The 27,740-nt window shown below is 35.8% G+C and overlaps 1 protein-coding gene across 2 annotated transcripts in view; it reads left to right on the top strand.

Annotated features, from left to right (window-relative positions):
- The first annotated feature begins 11,686 nt into the window (after window positions 1–11,686).
- The window catches only part of PDGFD (platelet derived growth factor D), a 248,706-nt gene continuing 232,652 nt past the window's right edge, over window positions 11,687–27,740 (top strand). For both annotated transcript variants that reach the window (XM_012455329.3, XM_012455321.3), the window contains exon 1: window positions 11,687–12,032. In XM_012455329.3, the coding sequence (XP_012310752.1) occupies window positions 11,909–12,032 (124 nt within the window). In that variant the 5' untranslated portion in view covers window positions 11,687–11,908. The remainder of the gene's footprint in view (window positions 12,033–27,740) is intronic.

Here is a 27,740-nt window from a genome sequence, read left to right as displayed (position 1 = left end):
TAATCATGTTCTTGCTGAGATTGACTGCGTTCAGACATTACTCATGAAGTGGTAGTAGCACCTCTGCAGAACAAAATTCTAACCCTCAGTAAATACTATAATGCTCATGATTCTCAAAATAAATGTCCTTCTTCCTCCATAATTCACCAACAAATCTTGGGAGGTTATGTTCTGTAAATCTCTACTTTCTTTAGAGGCAGCTTGAGCTTCACAGTGTTCTCTCTGCATTTTTATTAAAAAAGAGGAGAGGGAGAGAGACCAGATTATGGAGGCATTTATGCTAATTCATTACTTCTTTACAGATGAAGATAGATTTTATAGTCATATTTCACTGAAGCGTAACTTTCTTAAAATATGGTAGGATTCTTATTTTTAATAATTCCCTATGAAAAGAAAAAAGGTTAAAGCTGCTGATTTATAAAAGAGAAAAACATAATAAATTAAAAAGTATATATATTCTTGAGTTTATAATTTTTTTCTGCTAGTGAATAGCAAATCTATTGAATACAACCAACAGCCAGTGATGAGGAAGAACAAAATAATGAAAAATAGAGAGGCAGCTTCAGTTAACGGATACTCCAACGTGCAAAAATCTCATCACAGATGTTAGAAATGTCATGCATCAGATTTTCAACCAATAGTTGATCAGATAATTTCAAGTTCATACAGCCGTAATTCTTTAATGTATTTTTCTCAACTTTATTGTTCTCACTATCATCATTAGCATGTGTTGACCAAAATACTGAAAAAAAAAATCAATTAGATTGCAAGTAGTTAAGGCAAGTATATTTTAGTCACTGTATAAACATCTTTCAATCTGTTCAAGTTCTCCATAACCTCATTAAAGTAGTGTAAACACGTCTATCTCATAGAAAATAAAAATTATTGAGTATAAGTGGGTTATTGAATTCCTTTGAGAAATGTGATACGAGTATAGATATTTTAAAGGTCTAGCATCCGTTGGGCAATTAAAATGGTTTTACATAGCTAACATTCAGTATTAAGATAATGTCATTCATTTTTGTGTCCTTGAGAAGGAAAAAGAAGCTTTGAAACTAATCAAAGCTTTGTTATCTTTAGAAATGTTATGCTTATTCAAAGAACACTTCATATTTATTTATATGTACTTTAAAAAATCATGGTTTTGCATAAATAAAAATGAAAATGTGCTATTGTTTGGCTCTGTGTTTGCACCCAAACCTCACCTAGAATTGTAATAATCTCCGCTTGTTATAGGAGGGACCCAGTGGTAGGTAATTTAATCATGGGGGTGGGTTTTCCCATGTTGTTCTTGTGATATTGAATAAGTCTCATGAGACCTGATGGTTTTATAAAGGGGAGTTCCCCTGAACATGCTCTCTTGCCCGCCACCTTGTAAGACAAGACTTTGCTCCTCATTTACCTTCTGCCATGATTGTGAGGCCTCTGAGCCATGTGGAACTGTGAGTCAATTAAACCTCTTTCCTTTATAAATTACCCAGTCTTGGGTATGTCTTTATTAGTAGCATGAAAACAGACTAATAAAAGATATACTAGTTTAAGCGTTAATAAAACTTCTGATTCAGAATCTAACTCTCCTGAATCATGTTTGGGTTGAGAATCATTGAATTCCGATGTAATTTTATTTTCTGGTCCATTTGAGGGAATGTGTTCTCTTTCCGGGTCCACAAGGGGGCATAGTTTTAAGGGCAAAAACTTTGCAGTGCCATGCCCTCCTCTCATGCCTCTCCATCCCAGAGATTCAATGTTTTTGTTTAATTTTCATGGGAGCAGGAAAGGGCCAAAAGTCAATGACTCCAGCGGAAGATTAAGGGAACTCCTTTCATTGGCCAGGGGTTCCTCCCAGGTTAAAAGGATAAGGAACCCTTTTTAACCTAAGAGTTCCTCCCTGTCTCACTGTCTCACTCATCCAGGCGGATTTCCCCTCTGAGGTCCCCTTCCACTCTCGTGGAAGCTGCTTTTCCTCTCCTGGATTCCATACTTGGGTCCCCTTCCACACACTGTCTTGTGGAAGTTTTCTCTCTTTCTCTCCTTTTTCTCTTTCTCTACCTAAATAAATCACTTTGTGCAAACACTGTTTGGGGTCCGGTATTTACGAGTGCACCCCATGGTCCCCTCTCCCATTCTTGAGAGAGTGAGGGACCAAGAGCCTGGAGCTCACTGGGGAACAAGCTGAGTAACTACGTCTTGACTGCCACGTGGCCAAAAGGGTTTGACAGATGCAATCAACTGCAAAATTTATACTGATTTCAGAGTCGTTAACAATTAGAAAAAAATGCATCTTAGAATTGATTGTATGTGGCATACTATTTGCTAAATACACTCAAGACAATTTCTGTGCAAAAAGTTTATTTTTGCATGTAGTCCACATTATCTTGTAGTGTCTCAGTATTTTCACCTCTCTCACTTTTCTGGTAGTTCTTCTTGAATACAAGGTTTTGTTTTTCAGTGCCCCCCTCCAAATATTGGCCATAGAATTCTATTTACAAATGAGTCCAAATTGGGTGTTCTTCTAATTCATAATTTCTCCAGTTAATGTCTAATATATTGGGGAAATGCTGAATTAAGCAAAGTTAGCAGGATTCTTTGATACAACTTTCTTGGATTCTGTAATTCATTGATGTACATTGTGATCATTGAACAGTGGTAAATTATGTAGCACTTCTGAAAATTGTCACACAAACTTTTAAACATAATGTATTATGAGATTTGTGTTTTGAGGAACACCTTTTTGAAAAGACTTTTACAGCTTTGAAAAAGACTTTTTTTTTTTAATTAAATTTTATTTTTTATAGAGATGGGGTGTCACCATGTTGGCCAGGCTGGTCTCGAACTCCTGACCTAAAGTGATCCACCCATCTCGGCCTCCTAAAGTGCTGGGATTACAGGCATGAGCCACCGCACCCGGCCTTGAAAAAGACTTTTACATATATTTTATACATGGTTTCTTTGTAATTTCTTATCTTTGCTATGTGGCATTCTAAATTTCTGGAAACTTGGAGTCGAATATAATTTCAATACAGATAATTCCATATTTATACGGGATTACCAGAAAAGAAGATGGTCATAATGCAAATTTTTAAGACAATAAAATATTATTTAAGAATAAACATATTTGCCCTTGATTATACAGTGTAGTTACACATTTCTATCACATATTATTTGTGTTATAAAATGACCTAGCCAATATGACCGTGAGGCAAATGCTAGACTTTGGGGGTAAATATTAGGAATCTCTGACAGTCAAGGTAGATGATGGATAAACGTTCTCTCTCCCAAAACTTTACTACCAGTCGTTACATATGTAAATATTAGTAAACAGGAATAAAACAATCACTGGTTCTTACAGCTGCTCTGGCACCTGGGGGCAAGTTTAAGTCTGCTTAGGCACTGGAACCAGCACCTGGCCTGATAGGTTCACTCTGAGGTAAACATGGTGGTATCCTGGCAGTAGGACCAGCTGGCTTTGTAACTGGGTTGAGAGACAAGGTGTTCTGTGAAGTGAGGGATACAGGTTCAACTGGGCTTTGCACCAGGGACGTCCGACTGCTGACTGTGTTGATTCTTATACTTCATGCAGCCAATAGCAGCAGGCTTGACTTCTTACCAGCCACATATGTTAACACCATTCATTTCACTGATGAAAAATCATTTCTAGTATTGCTTATATAAATTAACAGTCATCTTGTATATATTTAGATAAAGATATGTGAGGCACTAAGCACTCAACTACCAGAGTGTTGATTTCTGACCAAGTTTTTTTTTTTTTTTAACAAATTTTAAATTGGATCTAACTTATACACACACACATCAGTGTCACATTGTTATCATTCAAAGTTTTTAAAGTGAATGTCCATTTTGACAATGTAAAACTTTGCCATATTAAACATAATAAAGCCAAAGGAATTTTAAATGTATAGTACTTTAGCACAATGATTACATGTTTCAATTAGTGGAAAATTCTGTAAATATCCATGAGTCCAAAAGAGTTATATAAGGCTGTTTATAAGATATACACACACGTGTATATATAGATATAACTATTTACATGGCATATATATAATTACATCTATATATAAGGATGTTTTTAAGCCTTAAATAATCCTCTGATTACCATGTTCAGTTTTTGATTCCTCTTTTTTCTACATTAAAGAAAAAAAAAAACCTCCCTTGCTCTAAATTCTCCCTTATTATTCCTTATGCTCCACCCTCTAGTTTACTACTTACTGGAGAAACCAGTTATTAGAGTTGATTAAAATGATGTACAAAATAACAAAGCTTACTCTGAATTCGAGCTTAAAGGTTTCCCACAGAATGAAGTATACAGACTTTCCAGAATGATCTTTGGAATATCTAGTTTGGCTGCTCAGAGAATGCTCCTCAGTTTTGATGAATAAATTATTCAAGTTGATGAATAAATTATTTTCAAGGCAATATTTAAAAAATTATACCAGATTTTATCAGACTCAATATTTTCATTTTTCTGTAGTTATGTTAAACCCCAAAAATCAATACAACTTTCCTGAGATTGTCAAAATTAATATTCTGTTAGAAAAACAATGACAACTTTACTGCATTAGGTAAAATTATACTTACTGTCATAGCACTATTCAAGATGTTGACCATATTATGAGTATAATTAACTCATATATTTTCTATTCTCAATATAAAATCATCCTTGTATATGTTGTAGACCATATTAAGAATGCTGCCAGGCTGTAATAAGTTCTTTACTACACTTGTAATGACCGAAACCCTTGAAAAGGATCTGAAATAGAACTACTCCTAATTCCCAGTTGTATTGTATATGATATGATTATTGTTCAAAAACTAAATCTTGGGGAGATATGGTTATAGAATCATAAAATCCTATAGTTGAGAAAAACTTTTATGGCCTTCAAAAACTTCCCTTCAATAAATGTACTTCATTTTCAAAATTCCTGATATCTATGCAGTTCCCATTCTAATGCTGTTAATAGTTAAAAAATATCCTATTTTAAGACACAATTTATTTCACTGTTAAACTGCTCGTTAGTTTTTTTATGGAGTCCATTAATTGGAATATGTCTTCTAATAAATCCCTTCCATTATTTCCATATACATTATAGAGGAGGAACAGCTTATTTACTCTTCTATAGGATAGATCTTCATATTTGCAAGTACTTAAAGATAATTTCCATGTCTCTTTCTACCAGTTACCCCTACCCTAAATCTCCTACTCCTACTCATCTCAAACCTCTGTCTTCATAGTTCTTGAGATATGGTTTCCACATATGGTTTCCACATACATAATTCACTGTTCCTATGGCTTTATCAGTATGCATATTAGTGTTTCTACATCTTTCTTTCTATATGGCCCCTAAACATATTTTTAAAGATAAGCCATTTAAGAAACTATAGTTTAAGAAACAAGACAGAACTTTTACCTTAATTACCTTGAAATAACCTGCCTATTTACCATGGTTTCCCACATCCTTTCTTTGTCACTTTTTAATTGTTTTCTACTTTGTCCGGTCCTTTCTTGAGACCTCATCTCATTGATTGTTCCACATGAAATCAGTAAGCTTGCTTATTTTTTTCATTCTTTCTGAAAGGTTTAGAGTTTCTCTCCTGCCTTCTAAATGGCCAACAAGCAGTTTGAATTGAAGGTGGCTCTTCATAGCTCTGAAATTGTTCTATGCTCAAACATAAAAAGTATAATCAAGAAACTTATTTCATGACCTTTCAAAGATACTTATATTTTGGGGTCATTTTAATTAGTCAATCAGTACATAATGCTGAAAAATACTCAGAAGATTATGTTGATGTCACTAGTCAATGTTGTGAAGCCTTGATCAGAATCTCACTTTTAGGGAAAGTTTAAAATTTTCAAATGAGAGACTTTCACAGTCTTTACTCAGTAAACAAATTGCTCATGGCACTCAAAAAAAAAAAATCTCACAGAGTAATCAAAGTTCGTATCAAATGATGTAATTTATTTTTATCACAAGTTAGCTTATTAAAAGTAAGCTGCATTATTTATTTGGCTCAACACATTTAATAATTTCTTCTCTTCCATAATGCAATTCGTTTGTTTGGTTTTTTCATAGACTAGATATAAGGAGAGAAGTATTAAAAGATAACTAAAAGATTTTAGAACACAAAATATGGCCTCCATTGCAGTCAAATAAAGCTATTTTTTATGAAAGAGAATACATATCAGAAGAGTCAAATTAGTGGTAGAGGAAAAAGAGTCAGATAATTAATAAGGGTTAAATATCCCCTCCAATTTTAAACATTATCTTACAAATAAGATAATAAATATACTGTTGGCTCAACTACAAAGGAGAATGAATGTGTAATGTAGAATTTCAAGGGACATAAATATAAGAAAAGATTTTCTTTATTGAATTAAGATCCTCACACACAGAAAGGAACATCTAAAGCAAGACCAATTTCTCGCTTAAAAAGCAGCCAAGTAAGAGGCAAACTTTAAGTGTGAGAGTAACTGGATATACGCCAATCTCATAAAGGGTGCAGAATTCTAAAGGAGACTGGCAGACATCCCAGATCAATTAAGGAAGAAATCCTGCAGAATAGGCACATATCCATCTTTGAAACTTTAAGTTTAGATAATGCAGCTCAAAGATGGATAGATGGAAATAAAAATGCAACTAAGCTGAAGAAAAATTATAGATATACAGATATTTTTACATGGCAAACTAAGAACTCAGTGACTCCTCCTATTAAACTGAATCACTAGTTAATTCCACGAAGTGAAGGAAAACTAATGCTTGACAGAACAGATTACCTGACTGATGGATTGGACCTATTTCTTGTCAAAAGGTCAATCTGATAGCCTCAACTACAACCAATATTAAATGATTAAATCTAGAAGTTACTGCTCAAAATGTGTCAGCACTATAACTGGATAAATTGTATTTAACATTGCTATGTAGGATGCTAGAAATATGTGGTGGTTGTATACATACATTATTGACATATACTATGTATATAAGCAATGGAGAGTAATATAAAGTGAAAACAGCTGAACTTATGATTGCATTAACATGCACTATGACACTTCAAGTTAACTTCACGTTAAGACTCAGAAATAGAAATAGGCCTGCATTTGAGTCTATCAAGCAGGAAAAAACCATCACTACCAATTGTCTTATATTTTTATGGTAGACATTTAGTGTATGCCAGTAAAATTACAGTTTTAAAGAAAAATATCTAATAATAAGAAACTCAGTGTCATGGCCTGTTGAGGAAACGCAATACTCAGATCATGGGATTCTTCATCAATAATTAAAAAGAGTCAATTAATGCTGCTTTGAAATAAATAAATCAATAACTTTCAGTACCTCCAAAAGACTTACTTTTAGAGTTATTTTCAGGCTCTTTACACGCAGAGAATGTAATGCTTTTAAGATCTTACAAAGTATTTTTACAACTGTTTTACTATTAATAATAAAAATGAAAAGATAAATGTGATACATGTGGCAAAAAAGTCAGTTAAAACACAAAAGGGTTTTACAGAAGGATAACTTTGTGAAAAGGAAAGCATTGGGTGGCTTGAATAATAAAGTGCTACTTGTGGATGACTCAGTGTAGTTTAATAATGTATTTTACACATGCTTGTTTCAAAACATTCTGTAACTATGCTGGTATTATAGACTGTTAAAGTCATTTGGCACTATTCAGAAAATTTACCATAGTTTGTCATTTTATGAATATTTAATTTTATTCTTTAGCACTCAGAATATTTATACATTATCTTCTTTAATGTTGAAAATAAACAAAATTTAATCCAGATCTTCCTAGCCAAATTATTGATCAAAATCATTTTACTAATTATCTTAAATCATCAATGTCTTTTTTCTAAACTTACATTTTAATTTTAATCAACTATATTTCATCTATTTAGTTAATTTTACCACAAAAAAGTTCTCATCTAGATTGTTACACATATGAATAATGATCTTTAAAAGAAAATACAGGGCTGAAAGCAGAAGTAATTATTAATATTAGATGGAAGACTAACATTTTGGCTTTCATTTTGGTATATATTAGTTAATAACATTTCCAAACAGCTTATTAAAGTTTGTAGAAACATTTAATTCTTATATATAACCAAGCTTTCTAACAACTGTTTTAAATGTATTTGGGTATAATAAGCTACACATTTGCCACACGGTAAAAAAATTATGAGTGAAAGGAAGATTTATGTAAAACAAAATAGTCGGAATTCTGAAAGAAGTATTGAAGGTGATCTACCATAACACCCCCATTTTACAGGGAGGTATTAAAGTCCCATGAAAGTTCAATATTTACCAAGCTCAATAGTTTACTGATAGAGCAAAAATTAGAATGTCATTTCATAGTGCTTTGTTCTCTCTTAGATCTAGTGAATGCAGGATGAACAACAGAGTAATGTCCTCTTTGAATGGAGTAGGCTTCTAAATTACTACTATTACCCAAACAAAGTTACAATTTAAAGACTGGTAGAAGTTTAGTTAAAAAAAAAAATAGCACTGGGGTGAGCCACTTGGAGAGAGGAGAAGGCTTCAAAAAGGCTTCAAACGTCATGCCACGTTTCAGTTCTTTTCCACTGTGGCTTTTATTAAGTATTGAAAGAAGCCAAGGATATTTGGAAATGCAATGGAAAACACGATTCTTGTGTCCTATTAATGAAAGGAAAAGAGTACATGATAAAAACAGTGTCACATCCTAATCAACCCTTTATCAAGTCATTGCCAGAATATTTGTTTGGGATAAATGCCATTATACATGGACCTATTAAAAGTTGCTCTCACATTTTGCAAAATTCTTCTATACAATAGATTTACTTTTTCTTTTAGTTATATGAATGCCATTGAACAATGGCTAAATGCGGAATAGTTGACTTACATTAATCTGAATAGTAATAAATATTTAATAAATATGATTTCATTTTGTTGACTCGTGTTCTTCTAATTGACCTACAAGCATTGAAAATGTAGTGGTAAATTCATTATTTTGGTAAGTGAGTCTGAGACACATGTAAAAAATAAGTTGAAACAATCTTACCTTCCATCTTTGTACCAGACCTTTTCCACTTTAAAAAAAAATGTTTTTATTAAATAGTATTCTGTGTACAATGATACCTTAGTTGATATAATCAAACTGATTAGTAAGAATTAATTATTAGATATTTTAAAACTGAGTTCAGAATAATTGGTTGGGTTCAGGTGTCTAATTTGTGTTTTATTGTTGATTTTGGATATTTACTGATATTAAAGATCAATAATATGTTGATTATGTGTGATATTCTTTACTATTCTCACCTAAAATGTTTGAAATTATGAATTCACAATGCCTTGTGAGCACAAAGTATTAGTATCTTGGACAACACTACATTGAGTATTTAAAATTCATTATTTTATATAAGATATTAAGACACAATTTTAGCATTTTGATATTTGTCGTAATAACGTATCTTGATATGTGTCATAATTATAAGTCATTTGCAAATTTTCTCAGTTTTTTAATATGCTCATATCAGACACTAAGTATGAAATTGAATGAGCATTTCCAACCACTTCTAAAAACTGATATCACGTATTTCATTTAGTCTGTACCCCTATCCCATCTATCTCTTCCCCTTTTCACTTGTTAACACAGTTATATACTTATTTGTTTATGTTCCCTTTTATCCATTAGAATGTAAACTCTAAGAGATTAGGAACCTTGTCTCTTGTTCACAATTTAATCCCCAAGAGTTTTAGAACAGGGCATAATATAAAGGGGAAAGCTAATGCTTAATTAATACCTGTTGAATTAATAAATGATCCTTAGCGTCTCTTCCAGAGTTTCATTATATCCTGAGACAATGTAATTAGACGTTTTTTTCCAGGGGCTTTCAAACTTCTTTGATCATGCCCTAAAGAAATAATTATTACATTACCCTGTTTGTGTATCTGAAATAAATTATTCATAAAACAATATTATCTTCAATGAACCCTGATAATTAAATTTCTAAACTATTGTATTCCAAACAATTTATTTAAAAAATCATTCTGGTATTGAAGTTGATTTCATGACCCACAAATCTACATTTTGTAAAATACCATTTGAGACCAAAAAGCCAATAGAGATGAAACGTGTTGATCTTTGACTGCGCTGAAGGGACACATGCATCCTAGTCCTTGTTGGATGGTATAATAAGTTGACAAGACCATCCTTTCCAGAACTTCCTGCCCTTCTTAGCCACTTACAGCTCCCTATATGTATGGATATCAATTCCCATATCCCAGACTTTCAGGAGCTAGAAGGGCTGAAAAAGACTGAAAATTTTCTCTTCTAGATCTCATCAGCGAGAAGGTGAGAAATTGTATCAATTTGGATTTGGATTCGGCTACAAACAAAACAGTATGCCAAACAGTTTTTCACATCATTCTCACCACAGCCCTGCAAACTAAAAATTGCTGCTCTTGCAAATAAAGAATCTGAGTCTCAAAAGATCCGATGATTTGCTCAAGGTGACAAAACTAGTGAGCAGCGAGTCTGGACTCACTCTTTTTCCAAATATAGTCCCCTCCCTTGGGGAGACAGATGCACAATGTTAAACCAGAAGGCAGCCCCTCTGGACTGCTGAGCTTCCAGACACAGAGTAGGGAGAATCCCCAAAATCTCAGTGACCCATGCCTCTTCCAGCAGACTGAGAAAGCAAGTGAGCCCAGTGTTCTCCTGTTCCCCTTGCTCAGTCTGTCCCTGCTCAACCCCACTCTGTCCTGTTGTCCCTTCCTGTGGAAGGACTGGGGCTAGTGTATGTAAAAACACTCGTGAAGACTTCTTGCCCTTATTGTACATTGCACCCCATGGCCCATCACATCTACAGCCCTGTGTGACAGGTGGCTCATCTTGCTGCACCCTAGAGAAGTCATTTTGGTGTTCAGTACTCCCTGGTACCAGGATGCCGTCCCTCATCCAGGAGTGCGCGAAAATTGCGACCTGTGCCATCGCCCCGTTAGTCTCGACCTTTTCTCTGGCATTTTTGATACGTGGACGGACTCAAGAGTAGCTTTCTCTGGATTATATAATTTTATTTTTATTTTATTCCCTGAGAAAGTATTCTTGACTCACCCAAAGTTCACACTGACCAGAGCTCAAAGAAAAACTCAGAATTAAGCTCCTTTTTGATTGTATTTTTTCAGTATACACGGTGAAATTTTAACTAAGTAGAGTCTCATTTTGGTTATTGTAAAATAAACACTCCCAACTCCAGTCCCCGTCCCCACATCCCACCACCGTCAAGGCAGAGAGCTGTGGCTTGTGGGTGGAGGTGCCAGTCACCTCTGGAGAAGTACTGGGATTCTACCCTCTCCCACTTCCTCCTGGCCACTTTGTTCCCTGATGCCTTTAAGGTCCAACTAGGAGGGTAGAGCCCAGGGCAGTGGGAAGAGTCCCGGCCGGAGGTCAAACTGGGCATGCTCAGTGGCAGCACGGGTTTAGGCCGGGCCTGGGAGACTGGGCAGCTGAGGTGCTCGCGCCGCCGCTCCGAGCCCGAGTGCGCGCCTCCGAGGGGCCGCGGCCGGGGCTGGAGGACGCGGGTGCTCCGCTCGCGTGCTCCGCTGGACGCGGCGCCGCCCGCCCCCTGCAGCCTGTGCTGCAGCTGCCCGCCGCCGGAGGGGGCGAACAAACGTCAACCTGTTGTTTATCCCGTCACCATTTATCAACTCAGCACCACAAGGAAGTGCGGCACCCACACGCGCTCGGAAAGTTCGGCATGCAGGAAGTTTGTGGAGAGCTCGGCGCTTAGCACAGCGGCCCCAGCCAGCGTAGGGCGAGCTCAGGCGGCGAGAGCGCAGGGCGGCGCGGCGTCGGTCCCGGGCGCGGAACCCGGCTTTTTCTTGGAGCGACGGTGTCTCTAGGTCGCTGATCCCAAATGCACCGGCTCATCTTTGTCTACACTCTAATCTGCGCAAACTTTTGCAGCTGTCGGGACACTTCTGCAACTCCGCAGAGCGCATCCATCAAAGCTTTGCGCAACGCCAACCTCCGGCGAGATGGTAAGATACTCATTTTATTTTTTAACTTAAAAAAGTTATGTTTGCTATTGTTATTGTTCTTTCTATGTTTCTCCCCCTTCATTTTGGATCTTTCAAATGAACTTGGGCTGAATGCATTGTTAGGGGAGGGAGGTCTCCTGCCTGTCTCCAGCCCTGGGAGAGCTCCATTTCCGGAATGGGACTGAGAAATGTGGGATGCGTGCTGGTGGAATAGGATAAGCCAGGTGGCTCGTCTTGCTGCACCCCAGATAAGTCATTTTGGTGTCCAAGTCTCTGGTACCAGGATGCGGTGCCTCATCCCGGAGCTGGCGAAAGTTGCAAGCTGCGCCACCCCTTGGTCGGACTCAACCTTTCTTAGGCAATTTTGATAGGTGGAAGAACTCAAGAGTAGCTTTCTCTGGGTAATGCACGTTTATTTTATTTTATTTATATTTTTAAGTAAGGAGAAGAGAAATCGTGCGTTTCAGTCCAGAAGTTACGTCTGGAACAGTGGCAATTTATCCGTATGTTATTTATTTTCAGGAGAAGGCAGTGTGCAGCCTATTCCCCCGTTGCCCTAAGTGACTTTCCTACTGAAGTTGACCCTGACTCAGAAGCTCAGCGTCTAGGAGACTAGGGTTTCTGGGGTTTCATCACTACCACAGGAGCACCGGGCTTCTGCTGCTAGTTTCCTTGCAGAGAAGGCTTTCCAACTATTTGTAAGGAGCAAAGTTCCCCAAACAGCTGTCTTAAGTAAGGTCCCAAGCCAGCTTGTCTGTTTTCCTTTACTCTAGAGGACACCTGGGTTACTGGTTCCAAAGACTCTCAGCTGAGTTTATTTACTTTCTGAGGCTTCTATCTAAATCCGAAGTTGATTTAACCTTCTGTAGTCATGTTCCCAGCAATTTGCAGCTGTTCTGCCATCTACCTGAACTGACCTATAGGCTTTTGGATTTTTTTTTTTCCCTACATCAGTTACCTTTCTCTCCTCCTTGCTTAAAGTATCTCTCAAGGAGACCACCAAGCAATTGTTGATGGCTTCACTGTTTCAGCTGGCAGTATTTGACTGTCTTGGTAAATTCACATTAGCCATCTTACTCCCCTATCAGTTTCTTCCTTGGTATGTCCTTAATTTGAAATTTACTAAATTACTTTTGGACTTTGCAGGAAAACCAAGATTTCATTAAATTATCCGATGATGAGTAGACATAGATATCAGTGTGCTCCTCACCTGAAGTGGTGTAGCCACAGAGTCATCTTACTTTTTCATAGTGTTTTTATGTAAAAGATTCTAGCTGTAAATTTTTGACAACTCTTTGTCTTAGTTAAAAGCAATTTAAAAAAAAATTATTTTTTTACAAAACTTAAGGTTAAGGCTCAACACCAAACCTTTGTGGTTTTTTTGTTTTTACTCTTTAATGTATCCATGAGGGACAGATCTCCTAGTTGATCTTTTAAGTTTGTTATTATTTTCACTTGATGTGTCCTTTTGGCTACATAGAGTAAAATTCCATTTATAATTTGCATGACTTCATAGCCATAATTTTGTAATCCTCAGCCTCCCAAGTATCAGTTACAAGAAGTCAAGGACAGAAAATGAAAAGCATGTAACCATTGCCCATTAACCCAAGATTCTGACTAAAACCAAGTTATGTAGCTCAGCAAGGTTTTATTTATTTATTTTTTTGAAAAAGAATATTCTCATTTTAGTTTCCATTGTTAAAACTCTATACATCTCTATACATCTGTCCAGTCCATATGAGAAATGCTTTGTTTTCTGAAAGTTTTAAAAACTACCCTGGATTTCTCATTTCTTCATATTTTAGTTAAAACTGTTTTGCAATTATTTTCACAGTCCACGTACACACACACACACACACTCACTCACTCACTCTTTGATTAGTTCTGATTGCTCAGTACTTTCCTCAATGTCAATCTCATCTTACATATAAGACTAGGAAGGAGAAAAAGATAGTTACACATTAAAAATGGTTTTATATAGAGTAAAAAATGTTAATATTCATAATGGATTTAGAAAATTTTCAAATGGCAGCTTTTTCTTAAATGAGCATGCATTCTTCAAGAGGGGCAATATTGTCCCCAGTGGGGTGAAATTGGATCTTACAGGGTGAACACAGTCAGATATTGCAAAGGTCTGCGTTCCTTCAAAGGGGTAGCAGATATAAGTGGATATACATTTATGTGGTATTAAAATTCACAAGGAGGGAGAGTAATCAGAAAAAAGTCTGAAGCCTTTCAGAGGATTGAGGTCAGCAATTGTGAAAAAATGATTGAGAAACATTGGCATAGAGTTTTGGTGAAAGAGTAAGAGTAAGGGGGCTTTGAAAAAATTCTAGACAACACTTGGAAAAATCTTAATGACCATAGCTGACAGAGAGAAAGTAATAACTTATTAAATTAAAACCTTGTTCTGATTTCAGACATTTTCAACCTTCTCTCCCCAATTTCTCTAATGACTTATTGAAGAAGACAATGTTTTTGCTCATTTGACCATCAGATTAAGGTATGATATAAGCTTGAGTAGGACATGAACGTGGAATATAATTAGGGAATAAATAGAAAATGAGAGTTTCTAAACATTAATTTAGGGTATTTAGAAGACCTGGCTCTCAGATTGCAAATGACAGGAAATCACAACAAAAAATTAGAAGTGACCTTTGTATAGGAGTTTTAGAAACCATTGCCTGATGATAGATGTACTTGAATGCTATTCATTTGTTCCTACTGGCCCTGTTAGTTGCTGCATAATGTTGGGGTGAAGAAAGGAACAAAGAAGCCAGGTGTCCTGTTCAGGACATGAGATGTGTTTTATCCTGTCCAGCCTAATACAATAAAACCCCACAACCTGATATGGTATGCCTAATAGTTCCAGAAAATTGAAGTGGCTAAGAAATAACGTGAAAATACATAGTTAGGGTTGCCAAATGAAAGTCTCCTTCTACCCATTAAAGAAGCTGTTCTGCTGCTGTGTCGTGGCCTTCCAGAACTCTCCATCACAGGGTATTCTTGTTCTGAAGAGATATTTGCAGAGCCCTTCTACCTGTAGAATAGCTAAATGTGGCCTAATGAAGGACGGTAATTGAATTTGTTGCCCTTCTCCAGGAAGACATAAGGCTCTATAAGAAAGATTAAACTGTAATAATTTTCAATACTTAATAGAATGTTTACGCTTCCTTATATCGTTTTTATTATTCTTGCTCAAACTGATTTACTTTTGATACCCATTTCTGCCTCTGGTCACAAAGAAAATCTTAATTTAGCAGTAGCAGCTACATATTCTAATTTTAGTGCCTACACAGTTGGTGCTTTTGTAATAACTGGCCACAACTAAGTGTTGCTCAGAGTGTGGATTAAGAAGTGTACAGGTAGCAATTAACTGAGAGTATTACTTATTTATCTTAAAACCTAACTAGATGGAACTTCCTGCCTATGGGCTTAAGAATACAGATGCACTCTTCATTTTCTTGACCCTTTGTTGCTTTTAGAAAGTACAAGTGTTGGTGGTAAACAGTTCTGAAATTAGTTCTCTTTGGTTAATATAATAGTACTTGAATCATCTATTACATTATTATTATCTAGTGATACACCTTCAGGTTTAGTAATTGTGCTGTCTTAGATTTTAAAGTAGGTAAGCTCATTTCTTAATGTGGTTTTCTATTGCCATAGTTGACGATAGCACATTGACTTAAGTGAGAAGATCAGAGCTTAGAGAAGGCAACAAAACAGAGAACATTATCAATAAATTATTTTTAAAGTGTCTGAAATCAAAGAATTAAATTAGTGTTAACATTTTATGTTCATCTCTGTATATTTTTTGTTCTACTCTAAGTATATTAAAGTCTATAATTTTAGAAAGCATAGTGGTGATTACATAGTTTAAATGTAATGGACTTTGACTTGCCACCATGGATAATATCATTTAATAGAAACTCTTTTAAAGAACAGAGTTTAGCCACGTGTCTGTATATTGTGTAGTGGAGGATGTGACTAGGTTGTGAGTTACATTAATGACCACAGTGAGTTTATTAAATGACAGTGATTTTTGCTACAAGATTTTCCCTTTCAGTGAATGAAAGAAAAACTGTCTTGTTTCAAACAATAGAGTCAAACAATGGAGCAGAGCCCACAGAGTCACTGATCTCTAATGACTAGTACTAAGCATAAACTTGATGTCTCGTAGGACTTTGACCCTATGTGGTCTCAGAGCCCTGTCATTCTGAGAGTCCAGAAAGATATACATGTTTCTGTCTCTGTCCTTAAGAGCTGAGTTATAATGCAAATCATCTTCCTTCTGGAAATTAATCTTGAACTTAATTGTTGAAATCAGATTACTGTAAAAAGGCATTCTGGAACACCTTAATAAAATCCTTCCCTTTATTAAAATAGGAAAATCTTTTAGATGGATGAACCAGGTGTAGAATGTTTCTACCTCATCTGTGCCATGCCATTCAGGGAATACATTGATCATTCTCAGAGGATTAAGATGACTTGAGGGTGAAGGTGAGTTAACATCTGAGCTACCTGGCCTCTTTCAAGGCTCTCTCTTTTCAGATCATTCTTTACTTGATCTTAACTGTCTTCTAAAGATGAAAGATAGCAGACAAATAGTTCTTTATCCTAAGTTCTACTGCTAACCCCTGCTATAACTACTATTCATGTATTCAATGATTATTTCCAACAACCCTAATGCCAACTGTATAAGGTGCTAGGTATCTGAGCATCTGGCACAATATGAATAAAACACATATGGTTCCTGACCTCTTTGAATATATTGCCTAGTGGACAATATAGACAAATATGTTGTCAGTTCCATTGTATTGTACATGTCTTTCAGATGCATTCTGTAGAGTACCAAGATTCTCCAGAACTGTTGTAGAGGTGGGTGCACAGGTACTAAGGAGGCTGAATGTGTGTAGCGTCAGCTTCTCCACCCCTTCCTCAACAGAATAGCTCCACAGGTATCATCATACTTCTTTTTCACATATGTGTGTTCATCATAAGAGTTTTGAGAAAATGTATTTTGCAGTTTAAGTGTGAAAGTTCTAAAGCATGTGACATGTGCTTTAATGAAAGAAACACACTAAGAGATAGGAATTCACAAATAGCACCAAATATAGACTTGAGGAATTGAGAAGGGCTTCCTGGAGGAAGTGGTGTCTGAACTGAGGCTGAAGGATATGCTGCTTTGCCTGTAAAAGTAAGGCAAGCATGATTTGAAACCTTATGTATTAGGATTCTTTAAAAAGAATGTTATTATTTAGTCTTAACTGACAAATAAAGATTGTTTAAATTTATCCTGTACAGCATATTGTTTTGAAATATCTCTGCAGTATCAAATGGCTGAATCAAGCTAATGAACATATATATTACCTCACATGTTTATATTTTTGCAATAACACTTAACACTTAAAGTCTGCTTCCTTGTCAGTTTTCAAGACGACAATACATTATTATTATGGTAATCATATTGTATGTAACAGGATTCTTGATTTTCAAAATGTTGAAATCCATCATGCCTTCCGTGGACTGAAAGAGCTCAGGGATAATTGCTGGGTGGAAGCTGTGAGCAGGGGTTGACCGTGATGCATTGGTTCTGGACAAGTCATTTCAGAAGTTGGGTGCAGTGAGAGGGAGGAGGATTCCAGGTGAGAACACAGGTAAACAAGTGTCCACCCGCGACAGGCATGAGGAATAATGTGGGGAGGTTGGCCATTATGCTGAGAGCAGTGGGAAGCCATTGAAAGGTGTAATTTAGGCAGAGACGTCCATTCTGTGTTTGACTGCTAGGTGCTAGTGTTCCTGAAGAGTCTGCCAGGCTGAGGCTGTGATCAGGGCCAGTCTTCCTATATCCCTGCTGCCTGTGGGACATGAATACAGATGGAATCATTTCATTTTTAATATAATAGTGGGAACATGAATGGTTTTCTTAAACCAAAATCTCCAAATCCTTGGTGCCCTCACGATACCCCTGAAGTCCCCTCACGCTGGTTGTCTCTCTGCGGCTCAGCATAGCAGATAATATTTTGTAACTGTATCTGAGGTCTCAATAAATTAATGCAAATTATGCAGGTAACCCGTCTAGTGTGTGACAACACTTTAAGTTTCTTTTTAAATAACTACATTTCAGAATTAATGCAATTTAAAAGGGAGCATTTTTACACTTTTATGTGAGGGACGGTTTTAGCAAAAAGCTATGGCAATATATAATGTTATAGCAAAAAGGAAAGAACGCAAGACAAAAAGTGCAGCAAGAATGTTCTGCCTCCTCATACAGTATTTCAGAGCCAAATGTAAGTCAGAACTAAAGGAGGAAGCCCACAGGACAGCAAAGTGCACAACTGCACGTGCAGGAAGAAATAGTTTCTTCTGATGAGTTTTATTTTTTTCCCAGAGCAAGAATAAAGCATGCTTTTTTTTCTTATGACTGTTGATAATGCACATTATTATGTCTTTTCCTTCATCCCGCTGGTGTGCTGACATCTCTATATTAACTTTAATATTGACAGATTAATATTGTGTGTTTTTTTGATTTGTGGGGTGTGCAGTTTAGTGGTTTTTATATAATTAGGAGGTGGAATGGTCTGTGGAAGCATCACAACCCAGGCATGGGAGCTGTCTTTCATCATGAGCAGTCATCTTTCTCAGATTTTAGGGTTTTTACTTGAGCATTTTTTTGGAGTTTGTTCATGATGACAAACAGTTTTGGATGGAGTGCTTTGTCTATAAAAGTAAGCAAATGTGATTTGAAGACATATATTAGAATTCAGTTTTAAAATTTTATTTTACTTTATTTATTTTTTGAGACACAGTTTGCTCTGTCTCCCAAGCAGGAGTGCAGTGGCATAATGAAGGCTTACTGAAGCCTTGTCTCCTGGGCTCACGCAATCCCACCACCTCAGCCTTCCACAAGCAGCTGAGACCACAGGCACATGCCACCATGCCTGTCCATATTTTATTATTAATTTATTTTTAATTAACAAGAATTGTATATATTTATCATGCACAACGTATTGTTTTGAAGTATGTATGCAGGGTCGACTAGAACAAACAAATTAACATTTATTACCTTACATACTATCTTTTTTCGTGTGATGATAACACTTAAAATATACTCTTTTAGCAATTTTCAAGTATAAAGTACATTGTTATTAACTATAGTCACTATGTTATCTATATTAGGATCCTGGATATTTAAGGTTTGAAATGTGGCATGCCTTCTCTGGACTGAAGAGCTCAGAGATGTTTGCTGAGTGCGAGGGGGTGTTGAATGCGCTATGTTGGTTCTGAAAAAGTCTTTTCAGATCCAATCTGAGAAGATGCTGACAAGTTCTACATTTCATTGAAACATTTGATAAGCAATATAGCAACCACCTACTTTTATAAAATGTAGCTGTTTAGCAGCCTCAGCTATGGAAAATGCAACCAAATGAACTAACAAATATGCAACAAATCTACTTAAAAGCTAAAATCAGTGACACAGAATGTATAAATGGGTTCGTAAGGATCATGGGGTAAACACTAAAAGCCCATTTGTCTTTCCTTTCCTTATAATTACATCACCCTGGTTTATGTGGTTCTCATATCCACAGCAGAATAAAAGGAGGGTATTGGAATAAACAAGAGAATTGGTTTGAGTTATTCACACTATTAGCATTGAGAAGTGACAGCTAGTAGTTTTCCTGCCTTCTCTTATCTTTCTAGGTCTTGAAAAGCATTCGTAAGACCTAAACAAGCCCAGCTGGCTGAGGCTTCTTATTAAATAAGGTGAAAATTGTTCCAACCTGACTCCATATGTTGCTGGGGAATAACTATATTATAGCCCAGTAAAGTTGTTGATTTTAAAAATAATGACCTTGAGCCATAAAGGGAAGTTCAGATTATATGTCTGATAGGTTTACCAGGTCAATGTCTTTTCCAGGTTCATAAATTGGAAATGGTATTGCCCAAAGTATGTGTATATTTCAACCAGAAATTGACAGCATTTACTACAGAAACCTTGGGGAAAAGAATGGTTGTAGCCTGGATGACAATAACCTATTATTATCATTCTTCTAGTGATAACTAATAGATTCATGTTAGTCAAGATGGAAGTGAACAGAGATTTTATTGGTGCTTTGGATTAGACTCTGTTGGGGTCGGAATCCTTAATAACTTGAATGAAAACATAGAAAACACATCTATCTATCAAACTTACATATTTTCACTGCAAAGAATAGTTAATATCTTGGAGCAGATGCAGAGGTTGGCAGACTTTTTTTGTAAAGGGTCAAATAGTAAATATTATAGGCTTTTCAAGCCATATGGTCTCTGTTACAACTACTCAACTCTGCCATTATAGCATAAAGGCAGTCATAGGAATTGCAAAGTTGGACTGTTCTGGTCAGTCTGTGTCTGAATACATTGTGCCTAATTCCACCTTTTTATGATTCTTTTAACCTAATTCCATAGAGTTTACTACTCTTCTGTCTTTAAACTTTTCCTTCTTATTGGCTCCATTCCCTCAGCCAACAGGTATATTCTAGTTTCTTTGCACTGTCCCACAATATGCAAAAAGCTGTTTTATTGTTTCTCTTCACTTTACCATCATATACACTTTCTCAGTCTCACCACAACTCAGTGTCATTTCCTCCTCTCCTCCCCTGTTCCCATTGTGATTTGAAATCATCCCCACCACTCCACTGAAACACTCTGGTTGAGGTCACTGCTTTATCATTTACTCAGGCATTGGCCCTTCACTCTCTTCCCTTGCCTTGCTGTTGCCCCTCCTTTGTCTTAACTACTCCTAAGTGACAAGTTTGAAATGGTGTGAGAAATAAAGCCAAAACTCACACAGGACTTATTTTAGGTTATCTGGAGAAGCAGTATTAGAGAAAGCCTTAAAAAGCATATTTGATGTTTTACTCTTTCTCTGTTACCATGATGAATGATGAATAAAGTAGGAAAGATTTTTAGAATGTAACAAAGGGTGATGTTAATAGAAAAAGAAAGAAGATTCAAAGATAAAACCGATGTCATATTATACTCTATCAATTTATGTAACTATTAATATTTTTGAGGATAAAACATTTTTTAAAATAAAAGTGTATTTGTCATGATGAAAATATGACACTGAACACATACATAGGTTTGTTTCCCTTAGATTGTTGATACCCTTTGTTTATTGTTTCCTTGACTGTCTCCTTGACGGGGTCTTCCTGCCTGCCCCATGAATACTGATACATTTTCTAGGGCTCTGATCTCAGACTTTTCACTTTTCTCACTGCTCCTCTCTGGAGGATCAATCCTTATCCAGTGTCAATTGCTACTTGTGTGCAAATGACCCCCAAAAATATATTTTTAGCTTCTACTTCGTTACGGGCCCTACACCTGTCTTTTAATTTTACTATTCGAGGTATATAATGAGTGATCCCTTTGGTAATTAAACTCTCCAATTCAGTAAATAATCGTGTGAAATAATTAGTTTTTAAAATATTGGGTTATTCATCCAGTGGTGAGTTCCTTAATCATGTTAATCATTTTTGTTGTTATTCTTCCAGACACATCGCAGTTGTTTTTGGATGAATTGTTGAGTGAATGTAGAGATCATATATCACATTTTAGATAGAGGAATTGCACCACTCTGTGTGGCCCTTCCTGCCTCCCCACCCTCCCCAGTTAGATTTTGCTACTCATTTATTTACCCCATATTTCTATCATAAGCCCTACAATGTTACTCATTTATTTATATAGCTGGCATCTGCAGATTCAGGTGTACTAACTGTATTTAATACAGCTGAGCATCCTCACTGTCCATTTCATTGACTGGCACATTGGAGAAACTCAATAAGGTTTGATGAATCTGTAAATCAACCAGTGAGTGTCCTCTTTTAATGACAGATCTTTAGGCCACATGAGCCTTCTCACTATCAGACTGTAAACAAATGAGAGAGAGTGTTTAAATTCAGAATCTGGAGTAGCTGTCAGGCTTCTGCTTTAAATGTGTGGGTGATTGCTGTATTGTTGAACAAGATAGGAAGTAAAAGAGGAAGAGCAGATAAGAAAAGGTCATAACGATAGAAAATTAATTTGTGAACACTTTAAGCTTTAGGAGCTTGTGCAACATTGATGTAGAGAAACCTAGAGACAGGAATGTAAGAGAGAAACATATTTGCCTGAAATGCATGAACAGTGAACATGAAGTAAAGGATTATGTATTAGAAAGTTTTAAAAATAATTAACATTTATGATTATGAGTACATGATATTAATGCCTGATAATTCTTAAGTGCTTTTAACATGATTAAGTGCATTTATATCTGTTATGAACAGTGGTGTATGTGAAGAATTGGTTATATGTTTCCAAAAGACTTTGTTGAGAACACCAAGATTACCCATACTTTTAGACTGCCACTTTGGACATAGGATATTTTGGGTTAATTTTGGACAATTATCAGTGAAATGTGGAGAATTTTCAATTGTCTTTAAAAAAAAAAAAAGCCAAAAGAAAAATAAAAACTCACCAGATAACCCTGACTAGAATGAATCCTTTTTGTCATGTCTTTCCAATATTAGTATTTGAGTGCATTTATATTAAATTCCTGCTACTTAATACAAGCGTTCAAAAAAGAGGTAAAAATAAATTTAGGATGAGGAAACTAGTCACAGTCAGTCTGGAAGACAGAAGGCTAACAAAAAATTAATGCATCTTCATTTTGTTTATAAATTTATAGACAAACATGTTTACATTCTTTTTTTTTTTTTTTTTTTTTTTTTTTTTTTGAGACGGAGTTTCGCTCGTTACCCAGGCTGGAGTGCAATGGCGCGATCTCGGCTCACCGCAACCTCCGCCTCCTGGGTTCAGGCAATTCTCCTGCCTCAGCCTCCTGAGTAGCTGGGATTACAGGCACGCGCCACCATGCCCAGCTAATTTTTTGTATTAGTAGAGACGGGGTTTCACCATGTTGACCAGGATGGTCTCGATCTCTTGACCTCGTGATCCACCCGCCTCGGCCTCCCAAAGTGCTGGGATTACAGGCTTGAGCCACCGCGCCCGGCCTAACATGTTTACATTCTATGTTATTTTATTGATGATAAAATAAGAGTTGTTACTGAACAGGATATTGCTGTAATAACAAATTTCATTGACGGAGTTTCTAAACATGTAATTAAAGGATTTGTAAACATTTGTTAATTAAAAAACAAGCTAGAATGAAGTGAGAGTGACTTGGAATTGAGTTTAAGTATAGTGTAGGTTGGGATTATTTAAATACTTCAGGAAGAGCCAGTGTGGCCTTATAATTTTTTTTTCTTTAGTTTACTACTGTTTACCAAACCCAGTTGCAATAAACCACTTATTGAGCATTGACTACATGCAGTCTTCTGGATGAAGCACTATGAAGCAGAAACAACCAAACCTAAGGCACAGTCTCTGCTCTGTTGAAACTTAACTTTGGCTGAAGAGAGAAAAAGGTATGTGAATAAACATAGGGCAAGGCTGTGCCATCTGAGGGCCACCGTTATGTGACCTAGGATTTTTTTTTTTTTAAGAATCTCAGTTTCAAGATTCCATCTTGATGATCAAACTATAGCCATAAATGATCTATCCTAATATTTGGTTCAATAGAAAAAAAATCTACATTGGTTGAATTGTTGTTGAACACAATATTATTTGAAAATGAAAGGCCAATTCATTATGATTAAGTTATTAAAACTTGAGCAGAAAAGTAACTTTTAATTGTAGGACCCGAAGTCATATTTGATTTTTTTCTTCTCTGTGTTCAAATTTAAGATGTATTTCTGAACATAAAGCAAATTTGTAGACTCAGTTACCTACACAGTATAACTTAACTTTTTAATATGTGATATGCAATATAATTATTTGACCACTGGATGACAGTAAACAAAGACAACTTTGAGCATGATGTATTATTTTCCCTCTCTTGGTTGGGAGTGTAAATTAAACTAGGGAAGTCTCATATTTTCCACATATATTTTTTGAAAAATCTAATAACAGTGGGAATCTATCATTAATATAGAGCAATTATATTCTATATTATATCAATACATTTTAAATATAATTAAAATATGTTGAAATAATTCAGATAACTGTTTTACCACTTTATACTATTTACACATCCAGTTTGTATGGATGTGTAAAATTCATGAAAATCCAGTTTAGAAATATTGATTGGTTGAAAATAATTTTTTGAACAAAATATGGATACATGACCAGTTAGTTGACCATCTAACTTGCAGGAACTTCCTGAAGATAAGAAAGAAAGAAAAGAAAAAAAGAGCAAAAAAAGAAAGGAAGGGTGAGAGAGAAGAGAGAGCAAGAGAGAGCTTTCTATCAGTGTGCTGAACAGTAATCAATGATGGATGTGCAATAGCTACGTCATAGCTGCACATAAAAAATTAGGTTGTATCCATCCAGTATTAATAAAATTTGCAATATATTATATAAAATGACCATTTTTAATGAATGATTCAGGGCAGATTAGAAAATCATTGTTGGGGTTTGTCCTATGGCTGAATAATGACCCCAAAGATATGATGTCCTAATCCTGGAAACTTTAAATGTTACTTTATATGGAAGAGACTTTGCAGATATGATTTACTTAAGGATCTTAAGATAGGAGATTTTCCTGGATTATCTGGGTAGGCCCTAAATGCAATCACAAGTGTCCCTATAAGATGCCAAGGGAGATCTGATACAGACAGAAGAGTTGTCTGTGTGACCACAGAGGCAGAGATGTGAGTAATGGTCCACAAGCCAAGGAATGCCAGTGACAACCAGGATCTGGAAGAGGAAAGGTATGGGCTTTTCTCTGGAGCCTCCAGCGCGAGTATGGCCCTGCCAGCATCTTAATTTGGGTCCATTGAAATTGATTCCAAACTTCCAGTCTCCAGAACTGTAAGAGAATAAATGTGTGTTGCTTTAAACCTGTAAATTTTCTGCAATTTGTTACAGCCACTACAGGAAACTAATACAGGGTCTTCGATATGAATAATGAATAGTTGAACCGCATGGTTTGTTCAGCACGGTTTCCCAACCATTATAAATTTCACTGGCCAGTAAATCTATATTGACAGTTTAATTGTGCATTTAAATCTCTGCTTCTGAACAATTTTCTGGTTAGACAAGCCTCACTTCTGCCCTAATTCCATATCAGAAAGATTGAAATTTTTGGCTTGAAATCTTATGGACTTTTCAGATAAGATTAAATCAAGGATGATAAGGGCAGTGACCTATTTCATTATATTATAAAATGATATTTTAAAATTTCCATTAACCTCATGTGTCATTTATTCATTTGTTGGCTCATATGTTTTTTCAATTTTAATTCCATAAAGTTTTGTTTCAAGTCCACTGTGTATCTGCTTCTATGCCAGGTTCCCAGGTCAAAGCATTGAAAGTGATGTGATAATTACGTGGTGATAGCTACCATTCACAGAGCACTTACTCGTCTCAGAATTACATTAGATATGTAGATGTAATATGATATATGTAAATACAATGACCATAGTATATATTAAGTGATGGGAACAGAAGAGATATATAGCAGGTTCTAGAATAAAGTTGTTTCTTCACCATCATTTAATTGTAACATTGATGAGAAAAGAAAAATCAATTTCCAGCCAGGGCCACTGTCCAGTCTGAAGTTTATGGGTTTTTTCTGGATACTCTGGTTTCCTTCCACATGCCACAGGTATACCCATTAGGTGAATTGATGCTTCTACATGGTCCCAGTCTGAGTCAGTGTGTGTGTGTGTGTGTGTGTGTGAGTGTGCTGGCCCATGGGATGGCATTCTGTCCAGGACTGGGTCCTGCCTTGTGCCCTGAGCTATTAAAATATACTCTGGCCACTTGAGACCCTGAACTGGAATAAATGGGTTGAAAATGGGATGAATCAATGAATACAAATTATTGTAAAATAAAAATTTCATCAAGTATAAGATAATCATACAAGTGTACTATAATAAATGGTGCAGTAGGAAGGCACACCATGAGCCTGCCATATTTGTTCTTGTTTGTGTTTGAGCTGTGTGATGGTAGGGGCTGCTTCTTCCAATGTTCACTTTGCAGACATGTATTCCTTGACTTAACCCACCACCACTACCACTGCCATCACTCACTGGTTCACCAGACTTGAGTATATAACTGTCTCACTTGTTTTTATTCATTTTTTTAATGTATGTATAGCTCACACTTATTTCATTGTTGAATATTAGAACTGTTTTGGTCTTTATTTAGAAGTTCGGTGAGGTTTTTGTGACCAGAATTATGCCATAGGAATTTAATTCTTGTTTATACCAACTAACCTATGATAAAGTTGGTTTCTCTTTACATCCTTTCACTTAAAATTGCAATTTCCAAGAAACTATAGATGACATTGAGAACTTACTGTACCTAGATGAGGTATTTGCAAATATTAAGATTACTGGAAATTGGAAGTTTAGGACAGACTCAGAGAATTCCAGATGAATTTCTGAGCCCAAGGCTCTTAGCTGAAATTGAACCAAACTCTTGCCTCTTTAAACCATCATTGTCCAAAAGAAATGTAATATTAGCCAATGTCCTTTAAAGTTTTTTAGTAACCATGTAAAAAAGTAAAAATAAATACATGAAGTTATTTTGATACATATACACCATGGAATTCTATGGAGCCATAAAACAAGATCATGTCCTTTGCATGGACATGGGTAAAGCTGGAGGCCATTATCCTTAGCAAACTAACAGAAACAGAAAACCAAATACATGTTCTTAGTTATAAGTGGAAGCTAAGTGATGAGAATACATGGGCACATAGAGAGGGAAACAACACACACTGGGGCCTTTCAGAGGTTGGAGGGTGGGATGGGAGAAGAGCAGGAAAATAAATAATGGTTATAAGGCTTAATACCTGGATAATGAAGTAATGTGTACAACAAACCCCCATGACACAAGTTTACCTATGTAACAAACCTGAACTTGTACCCTTGAACTTAAAAGTTAAAAAAGTAGAAGTATATTTTATTTAACTCATTATATATGTAAATATTTTAATGTTTTATAAATTATTTAATTGCAATTTATTTAAAATTTTTATTCTAAATCTTCAAAATCTTATACAAATTTTATACTTACAATATATCCCATTTCAGAGTAGCCACATTTCAAAGATTCTATAGCCACATGTGGGTAGTTGTTGCCAGTGTGGACATTGTAGCTCTAGGACATTAAGATCATTTATTTGGAACAGCACAAGTTATCATTGGTCTATTTCCAACATAAAAAAACTAATTTATGAGAACTATTTTTGTATCTCATTGTTTCAGTGTGTTGAAATAGACTGAGTCACTTTTTAAGGAGATTAATAGCTCAGCATGGGCAAGTTTTATGTGGTTTATATATTTTATTATATCAACAGTGGTACAGTTGATGTTGCTAGTTATTTTCCTGTATTATTTTAAAAAATTATAGTCATCTAATAAACTTACAGTCAACCATGCTACTCAGTTTTTATGCCAGGTGCAAAATTTCTGATATTTGAAAAGTTTCTTATGAAAACAGCAGCTGGCACTTCATTTCTCTGCCGTGAGTGGAAAACACTGTGTTTAACCAGCATTATTATTTCTTTTTATTTACAACTTAACTTGACTTAGGCAATGATGATGTTCTCATTTATCACTTGACCATTTTAAAAAATTACTCTTTCTGGCTGATTTTAAAAGATTTGTGAATAAGAGA

This window comes from Aotus nancymaae, unplaced genomic scaffold (genome assembly GCF_030222135.1).
Source record: "Aotus nancymaae isolate 86718 unplaced genomic scaffold, 86718_ANA_hifiasm-v0.15.2.pri h1tg000012l, whole genome shotgun sequence".
Taxonomy (NCBI): domain Eukaryota; kingdom Metazoa; phylum Chordata; class Mammalia; order Primates; family Aotidae; genus Aotus; species Aotus nancymaae.
The sequence above is the reverse complement of the archived record's forward strand: the minus strand, read 5'-3'. Positions and strand labels throughout refer to the sequence as shown.